This window comes from Astyanax mexicanus, chromosome 8 (assembly GCF_023375975.1).
Source record: "Astyanax mexicanus isolate ESR-SI-001 chromosome 8, AstMex3_surface, whole genome shotgun sequence".
Classification (NCBI taxonomy): domain Eukaryota; kingdom Metazoa; phylum Chordata; class Actinopteri; order Characiformes; family Acestrorhamphidae; genus Astyanax; species Astyanax mexicanus.
Window position 1 is genome coordinate 122,501 of NC_064415.1, and position 10,000 is coordinate 132,500.

General features: G+C 45.9%; 1 protein-coding gene across 1 annotated transcript in view; it reads right to left on the minus strand.

Annotated features, from left to right (window-relative positions):
• Positions 1-1,526: 1,526 nt before the first annotated feature.
• Positions 1,527-10,000, minus strand: part of slc22a23 (solute carrier family 22 member 23) — a 43,114-nt gene continuing 34,640 nt past the window's right edge. Inside the window, exons 5-10 of the mRNA XM_049482599.1 lie at positions 9,018-9,139; positions 8,119-8,221; positions 7,338-7,573; positions 6,538-6,570; positions 5,559-5,682; positions 1,527-4,975 (exon numbers count right to left, since the gene is read on the minus strand). Coding sequence (XP_049338556.1) covers positions 3,571-4,975; positions 5,559-5,682; positions 6,538-6,570; positions 7,338-7,573; positions 8,119-8,221; positions 9,018-9,139 — 2,023 coding nt within the window. The 3' untranslated portion in view covers positions 1,527-3,570. The remainder of the gene's footprint in view (positions 4,976-5,558; positions 5,683-6,537; positions 6,571-7,337; positions 7,574-8,118; positions 8,222-9,017; positions 9,140-10,000) is intronic.

Consider the following 10,000-nt stretch of genomic DNA (forward strand, 5'->3'; position numbering starts at 1 on the left):
AGCAGCCATGATCCTCTAAACACCAACAATCAGCAGCATGATCTCCTCTAAACACCAACAATCAGCAGCATGATCTCCTCTAAACACCAACAATCAGCAGCATGATCTCCTCTAAACACCAACAATCAGCAGCATGATCTCCTCTAAACACCAACAATCAGCAGCATGATCTCCTCTAAACACCAACAATCAGCAGCATGATCTCCTCTAAACACCAACAATCAGCAGCATGATCTCCTCTAAACACCAACAATCAGCAGCATGATCTCCTCTAAACACCAACAATCAGCAGCCATAAACATGAGCAGCTGCCAAGCACTCTGAATATTACTATAACTGATGGGACCGAGCAGCAGACAGAAGATCAGTGTTTTCAGGGGTGTTTTTTCCATTCCTTAATGAAATATTAAGAAATGGTCATAAAGAATGCTGAAGCACATCTAAAGGATCTGGAGAATATCAGACGTCATCTACTGTTTACTTAACTATTCACAGATATTTAAACCCTTTAACCCTCTAAACTTTTAGAACGTTGTTAGAACTGCTATTTGCACACCTTTCCCCAAAGGTGGTGGTGAATCTAGCACTAGAAAGTAAACATCCACCCCTGGATGGCGCTGTTTTATAGACATGCGTCCATCTTTATCTGTCTTCCTGGCCTTCTGGAATAATTTGGAGTAAGGCACTAACACCCCCTGCACACGGAGCCAGACTACAAATGCAGGTAGTTGGAATGAATTTCTGGACCTGGATTTTTCGTGTCTGTCTGGGTGAACATGGTCAGCTGTTTTTAGAATGGTAAGTATGTCAAACAAAAATTGGATCCAGTCAGATGAATTGATCTGGCAGTTCCTCAGCGGGGAAACCCTGTCTAAACTCCACACTGTTCCCTGGAAATACTTGTTTATGTGTTACTGGAGTTTTACACTAGAGGCTCCACTTGCTACAGTGACAACAACACATCATAAAGACGTGGAAAGCTTTTTGGTGTATGTTAGAGCTGGTAACTACTAAAATGTGCAGAATCCACTGACTCAGAATCTGTAGTTCTCTGAAACATATAACATAACTGCAAATATTTCATCATGCAGTGCTTTAATACACAATTTTAATGAGAATTTACATGAATGTAGATCAATGGAGTTCAACAACGAGGTACAATAAACATCCAAATGATGGTGGACATTTCCTCTGAAATCAGGGATATTTACAAGTGCCAATCATTCCAGAGAACACTGCTCCACCACCCTATAGACCAGTGTTGGGGAGCTTTATACCCCTCTAGCCCAACCCTGGCATTGGGCACCATGTCCTTAGGGTCATGTGACTACAGCTGATCCAGAGCACCCTGTTCTACTGTTCAGTGCTTTTGGATTTTTATGGAGATTATTCTTCTCTTAAACTCATCAATAAGGCTATATGGATACTTTTACAGTAACCACTACTGGTTCTTTTCCAAGTGAGACCAAACAACCAACCTGAAAAACTCTAGCAAAGGATTTGCTAAAAGAAAGTGAGAGACAGCAGACTTCCGATTAGTTTTATTAGTTATGTACACACACATATGCAGATGATTCATTTTCACTTTTTGCTTGTACACAACAAGTTCCACAGCGGGTTCTGTCTGGATCGCTCAGCCGTGCTCCGAGTGTTGCGGTACTGACCGTGGCGGCTGTAATTCATGCTTCAGCTGAAGCTACAGAACGACCAGCTGTGTATCAGGTAGCAGCACCCAGACAGAAGAGAAAAATGTCATGAATGCTGGTCCAGGGTCTTCTGTCAGCGCCGTCCTTCTCCAAAAACAGTGAGGTACCTCCATCAGCAGCTGCTTTTATTCAGCACCTCCGTCACGGTTGGGCCTGAAATACTCTGACTCTCCAGACACTGAAGCAACATTACTTCAATTTATTATTTTAATAATTACTGATCAATTCCCATGATAACATCCAGCTGGCTTTCGCCAAACAACGTTTTTTGTTAGTCTAAATATAAGAACTCTCGCGTTTCAATATGTGGAACGAAAAAGAGGATCATATAAATATTGATTATTGCTTCCTCAGCGGACGCAACCACATCTCCTCCTCCACTCCTGACCAAAGCGACAATACGCAGCTCCACAAATGAGAGATGACTCGCTATGTTTCACAACATCGTACTCGCTACTCACACTCATCTGTTCACATTTCATGTGTTCACAAGTTCACATTACTTGTTTATGTTTACATGCTTTGTTGGTGATAAAATGCCACTTACATTCGGAATCCGGTGTTTTCCTATTTTATCAAGCTTGTGCTCAGAGCTGTTTAGACCTGACCTTTAAACTACAACAGAAAACTACAGCCACGCCCACTGCCCCACCCAGAACCTGCCGGGTCAGAACTGCTCTTATTTCTGCAGAACTTTGTGTTTATTAATGACTGCAGACACCCAGAACTCGGCAGGGCTCTGTAAACAGACTGGGCCTTTGGGTCTAGAGGTTCGGAGCTACAGGATTGGAGCCCTAAACTATTAAGCAGATTCAAGAATAAAAGGGGTTTGAAAGTTCGAGTTCAGAGTTTGAAGTGTAATCTTCAGGAGTTTGGCTAAAAGTATTAAAGAATAGTTTATGTAAGAGTTAAAGGGACAAGAGAATCAGGAAAATCAAGAAATATTTGAACTGACCATTTAATTTTTTTGTCTGAGTGATTTTTATATACACCTGATTGAACAATCTTTAATTACCTATTTAACCAAGTTTACTTCAGTTAATACAGTATTGAGATGAACAGTGTCGGGATTCCCAGAGGGGATATGAGGAGGCCAGGTCAGCGAGGGCATGATGAAAATGGTATTTAGGCGAGAGGTTAGGGTTCAGTTAGTTGGGCTAGGGCATCAGTGTTGGAGTTGTGCTTTAAGGAGAATAGGCTAGGGGTGAGGGTGTAGGCGTGGGGTTAGCCCAGTTAAAAGCTCTAAAAGAGACTCTCTCTGAGGGTCTGTTGATTTAAAAGCAGTCTGATGGATTTTTTAACTTAGTGTCTGATCAGCTTTTCTGGTGGAAATCTCCATTAGATAACAAAGCACTTTTTAATGCAGCTAATAAGAACGTATTCCCGGGAATATGGAAACGGATGATCCATATCCTTTTTTTTTTCAGAAATTCACTTTATTAATCATTGAATAGAATTTAACTGTAAGATTCTGAGAAAGAAAGCTGCTATTGGCACTCTTCATGTTTGACCACAACAGGCTTTACTGGTCACTTTAAGAAGGCAGTTTTATTTCATATTCAGCAGACAGGAGTATCCAGACTGACCACTCGCAGGGAATTTCCAGTAATGTCCAGGTGGTCTGGGTATGATTGAAATTTGTGGAGGTCAGTCACCACAAGTACTAATCAGATAAAGAAGCAGCCTAATGCAGCGATTTACTGGCACTGGAGAACGATGTGTTGATGATCCAGCCTGGTTCCCTTTTGTTAGCAAATCCCTTTCTAGCATTGGCAACTCTGACCTGCACAAGTGGCTTTTGGGCTCATATTAGCCCCCCAGTGCTAAGCTGCCCTCCGGGACGAAGCACCAGCCGTGTAGGCCATCACGAGGACGCTACCTCATTGGCAGTGCTGCTGCTGCTGCTGGCAGGGAAGACCGCAGCTGGAGACAGACCAGAGTCAATGGGAGAGGAAACTGTGAGGTCCAATGTTACAGGGTCTCCAGCGGAGGGCACTGTTGGAGCTTCACTTAAAATGGCAGCACCCTCCGACGAAGGGGACAGGGTCTCTAAAAGGGTGGGGTCTAATATGCTGGGTGTTAACAGGAGAACATCAGAATCAATGGGTGAGGAAGAGGATGGAGGTGGAACAGGTTGAACATGCAGGGAGGAAGGAGCAGAGTGGAGTGAGTCTAAATCATTAACTAAATAAACCGGTGAGTCTGAAGGAGGGGGCAGGGCTATATTATTTAGGGCAATAGCAGCAGGGTCCACTGTGGGTGGGGGTAAAGGTGCAGGGAGCTCTGCACCGCAAAAGTCCACAGCGCCACCTGCTGGAACATCTACAGAGTCTGAGAGGTGATGGCTGTCAGTTTGACTGACGTCGGGTGGGGGAAAATCCTTTACAGCCCTGTTTACAATACTGTCCGTCTCAGGCTGTGATCTGCTGTCTGTTGAGAGGGCGGGGCTAATTCGAGGAGGAGGTGGAGTCCCTGTTGTATGCAAAATGTAGGGGGTGATTTCAGGGGTCTGAGCAGGGGAGTGGCCAGTTGGAAGAGGTGGAGATGTAGTCTCTGCGGGATGAGCAGGGTGGGAGGGGCTCTCTGGTGTAGATGGAGATGCGGTCTCGGATGTGTCTGCGGTCAGGGGACTGACCGGCGATGGGGGGGTGTGGGAGAGGGTGTGGACAGACAGCAGAGAGGGTGGGGTCTCTGAAGCAGCTGCAGAGTCCTGGGGCGGGACGTTGGCGATGAGATCAGGGAGTGATTCGTTGGTGCTGGGGTGGGCGGGGCTGGCGCTGAGGGGGGTGGAGGTGTGTGGGACCACGGTGAGCAGAGTGCCATCTGCAGGCTGCGTCTCCTTATGCAGCTTCATGAGGGAAAGCGGCATGGAGTCCGGCTCCCCGTCAGGTGGGATGGTCAGGTCTATGGCAGACGAGGCGGTGGACTCCATGGTGGACACTGCAGTGGCAGCGGCAGCATGCAAGGGCGTGTCCGTCACCTGCGCGTACTCACGGCTCTGGGCATGGGGCAGCAGGTGGCGCTGCTCAGCAGGTTTGCGCGGGGGCAGCAGCGGCTGCCGTGTGTAACTCTCGCCGTCGGCCAGCGTCTCTGGCAGTGGCTGGTAGCGAGTCTCGGGCAGCAGCAGGATGCAGATGATGCAGATCAGTGTGCAGCAGGCGAAGATCACGTGGTGCAGGAAGTAGCCCTTCTGGTTATGGAGCTCCATTATAGGAGCTGTTAATCTCCCAAAACCAGCACTTGCTAACACTAGACCCAGACCGCCACCCCTACAAAAACACAGAGAGTGATGTTAGCGTCCTGAGAGCAGTACTAACAGCAGACCCAGTCCACCGAGTGATGTTCATTATGGGGTCTAGTTACAGGTTAGTGTAGCATTCTGTCTAAAAGACATCACTTTAGTAAGGATAACAACTATCATCTAGCTGACTAGCCTACTGCTGACTAACTGTCTGTACACTAGCTTCCACAAGCAGAACATTCACTGACCTTACAATTATGTACCGGGTTTTTAGAGTAACTGACCACAGACTACAGCATGTAATTAAAGCTAATTAACCAGAATCCTGCCTGTTACAGTGCAGGTAGTGTAGGGTGTTGGAAGTGCAGGGTGTAGGGAGTGTGAGGGGTAGAGGTGGGAGTGCAGAGTGTCGGGAGTGCAGGTAGTGTGGGGGGGGGGTGTAGAGTGTGTATGGTGTGATTTGGCATGGGACTTTAAACGCTGATATTTAAAGATCACTATGTAAGAAGTGGATGAACTAAACGTGACAGAAAATTGTCAGCTTTGCTACAAACATTGCATCGGGTTCTGCAGGCTGAGTCTGAGCGAAGGCTTTCAGAGGAAGTTCTCACCTGATGACGGTGGGCGTGATTTCAGCACAGAAGAAAATGCTCAGATTGCTGACGGCGTGGGAGGAGAACATGCCGATGATGGAGAACGCCACAGAAAAGTTGGACTTAAGAGTGTCTGATCGCTCTGAGAGAGAGAAAGAGAGATTAAAAACAGATACAGTTATTCTGTGAGTCACTGTGATGAAGTGAATAGCCAAAGATCTGCAGACGGAGGTGAAATTAGTTAACTGTACCACAGAAACTTTCAGTAGGAGGGCTATCTGCCTATTGGCTAGTCGTGCTGGGCCATAAAAACACCCGACATCAGCCAGGAGATGGCGTGCAGCTCCCAGTCATGATTTGCACAGACAGAAACAACCGTGTCTGCACGGAACAGTACACCGAAAAAGAGCCAATTGTACAGTACTACTTCTCTGCTGTGATTGGGCAAGCCTGACCCTCAGCTGTGGGTCGGACCAGCGTTAAGAGAACCGTTTTGATCAGCTCCTCCTGTGTGGGTCAGTTTCAGCCCCACCGATACGCTCTGACAGAACCAGGCCGAGCTCATTTATCCAGGGGGAAGGGTGAAGAGCTCTTCACTCTCTGCATGTACTTATAGGTGAGTCAGGTTTCTTTTCTTCTTCTATTGTTTAATTGGTGACAATAGTCTGACTCAACTCTAACAAATTTTGGGTTCTCTTGTGGTTTGTGGCACTTGCTGTTTTGGTTTGGACCACACTGAAAAGTCACACTGGAGGACGAGCCCTGTTGCTAGGAAACTGTTGCTGGGCAACAGTATCACTCTAAATGAGCTGTTTAAGGTAATAAGTGTGTTGACCAGTCGGGGGAGTGTTATGACAAGTGAGGGGGCGGGGTTTATCACTTTATTAAAAACACCTGAGTTCCAGTTCACACTGTATACAAATACATCCCTCAGCTGTTAACGTTCTCTGAGCACCCGACATAAGTGTGTGTGTGTGTGTGTGTGTGTGTACTTTACCAATATTGAGCTGGACGCTGTATTTCCCCAAAACTGTTCATTAGAGGTAGAGAGAGAGAGAGAGAGAGAGAGAGAGGGAGGGACAGAGAAAAATCAATATTAAAATATGCATTACTAAATCTATATACATTCAGTTACTATAATGTAGCAGTTGATAGTGATGTAGTGTATGTTTACCCGTGTGAATATAATGGTGAAATATTAGAGGAAGATATTGATGAAAAGATTTGATGTGGAAATCCTTGCGGGGGGGGGGTGAGCATTATCCTGCTGAAAAATGCTGCTATCAGTTGGAAGTTCAGGGCTCAGCCCAGCTAATTTTAGGATTTTTTTTTAAACGGACAGATACTTGAAACAGCACTGTGTTCTCTGGCCGACACTGGGGAAAAACTTTTCTTTCCTTTTCAACCATATTTGCTGCATGGTGTTTTAACAATGTGCAGGAGGGGTGATCAATAGGGGTGGCCGAATGTCTCTGTATGAGGTGCTGCTCAGATTATTAATCACACCTGCAGTTTACAGTGTGAACTCTTCAGTCCAATCCAGGAACCTGGATTTTTCAATATAGACGATACAGTTTTAGTCTGTAGCCGTTAAGGATTCACATTTTGCTTCTCTCAGTCCAGTAATGCTGGTGTAAACTCTCAGCAGGAGTAACACTACCCACTAGTCTCTCAGAGCTTTTTAAAGAGCTGTGAGGGAAGCTCAGTGTTTAATCAGACCACACCTGTAATCATTTACATACTGTACCTGCCTGAGACAGTCAGTGTGTGTGTGTGTGTGTGTGTGTGTTTACTTACGGTTGAGCAGGCCGAGTTGCAGCAGTGATGCGAGAGCTGTGATGATCATGAACATGAGGAGACCCCCCCTGCGACCCATCAGCCCCACTGCTGGACACAGAGCCATGCAGGACGCCACGGCGATCCCTGCCATCGTATAATAATCTGCATAGAAGTTGTGGAACATGGTAACCTCCTCCGTGTCCGTATCCATCATACTGCGTGCAAAGCAGTAGTGAATCCCGTATCCCGTCAACCTGAGAAAGAGCATCACAGCACCTCATTTCAACAATTCGACTAAATTTATTGTCATTTTACATCACCTGATAAATCATGAGGAACAAAATTCCTGCAGTCCAGTTTACACCCAAAGAGCAATTATTAAAATAGATAAATATAAGAATAGGATAAAACAGAACAAAAAATAAAAAATATAAAACACATATCAAGATAAATACACAAAATATAAAGGAGTAGGGATATAGCAGGAATATGAAGTCCAGAGTGCATGATTGCGCTAACGTAGCACTAATAAATAAATGCATACAATATACCAGTCAGTGAAAGCACAGCTAATTAGATACCTGATATCAGCCCAAACAGGAGTGCTACCTGTAGCTAATCTCACTAGCTATTAAAATGTGCTGAATACATGAATCATCCAGACTCAGAGATGTTGGTTAGCATTGTTAGCTCTGTTGGCTATACAGCTATAAAGCTAATGTGTGAATAGCACCTCCCCCTTTGAGCTGATATTTGATTGGCTGAGGCAGTGTGACATTCATACAAAACAGACACTTACGAATTAACACAAAGCACCACAATGTTTTTCCAGAGGTTCCGGGTGCCGACCATCTTCACAATGCAGGTCTTCTTAGGTTTCTTTGGTTGCGCTTTGTGCAGCTCTGCAACCAAACACAGGACTGGTTAAACTGGACTCTGCTGGACCCTGCTGAACTGTGCTGGGCTTTGCTGAACCGTGCTGGACTGTGCTGGACTGTGCTAAACTGTGAGGAACCATTCTGATCTGTGCTGGACTGTGCTGAACCGTGCTGGACTGTGCTAAACTGTGCTGATCTGTGCTGGACCCTGCTGGACTGTGCTAAACTGTGCTGAACCGTGCTAAACTGTGCTGAACCATGCTGATCTGTGCTAGACCATGCTGGACTGTTCTAAACTGTGCTGGACTGTGCTAAACTGTGCTGACCTGTGCTGGACCCTGCTGGACTGTGCGAAACTGTGCTGAACCGTGCTGGACCCTGCTGGACTGTGCTAAACTGTGCTGATCTGTGCTGGACCCTGCTGGACTGTGCTAAACTGTGCTGAACCGTGCTAAACTGTGCTGAACCATGCTGATCTGTGCTAGACCATGCTGGACTGTTCTAAACTGTGCTGGACTGTGCTAAACTGTGCTGACCTGTGCTGGACCCTGCTGGACTGTGCGAAACTGTGCTGAACCGTGCTGGACCCTGCTGGACTGTGCTAAACTGTGCTGATCTGTGCTGGACCCTGCTGGACTGTGCTAAACTGTGCTGAACCGTGCTAAACTGTGCTGAACCATGCTGATCTGTGCTAGACCATGCTGGACTGTTCTAAACTGTGCTGAACTGTTCTAAACCGTGCTGGACTGTGCTGGTGTGTGTGCAAGTCTGTGAATGTGTGTGTGTGGATAGCAGCAGGTGAGCCAGGGTGAGGTGTTACCTGACAGCAGTTCGTCTGAGTCCAGGTTGGCTTTGTTTGTTTTGGCGATTCGCTCCACGATCCACTTCGCCCGGCAGTACTGCTGAGTCGCCAGCAGCCAGCGCAAAGACTCCGGGAAAAGCCTGATAGGAGGAGATGGACAGTTTACCTACCATAACACCACTGTAAATCACACCAAACTACCACAACACCACTGTAAACTACACCAAACTACCACAACACCACTGTAAACTACACTAATCTACCACAACACCACTGTAAACTACACCAAACTACCACAACACCACTGTAAACTACACCAAACTACCACAACACCACTGTAAACTACACTAAACTACCACAACACCACTGTAAACTACACCAAACTACCACAACACCACTGTAAACTACACCAAACTACCACAACACCACTGTAAACTACACTAATCTACCACAACACCACTGTAAACTACACCAAACTACCACAACACCACTGTAAACTACACTAATCTACCACAACACCACTGTAAACTACACCAAACTACCACAACACCACTGTAAACTACACTAATCTACCACAACACCACTGTAAACTACACCAAACTACCACAACACCACTGTAAACTACACCAAACTACCACAACACCACTGTAAACTACACCAAACTACCACAACACCACTGTAAATCACACCAAACTACCACAACACCACTGTAAACTACACCAAACTACCACAACACCACTGTAAACTACACTAATCTACCACAACACCACTGTAAACTACACCAAACTACCACAACACCACTGTAAACTACACCAAACTACCACAACACCACTGTAAACTACACTAAACTACCACAACACCACTGTAAACTACACCAAACTACCACAACACCACTGTAAACTACACCAAACTACCACAACACCACTGTAAACTACACTAATCTACCACAACACCACTGTAAACTACACCAAACTACCACAACACCACTGTAAACTACACCA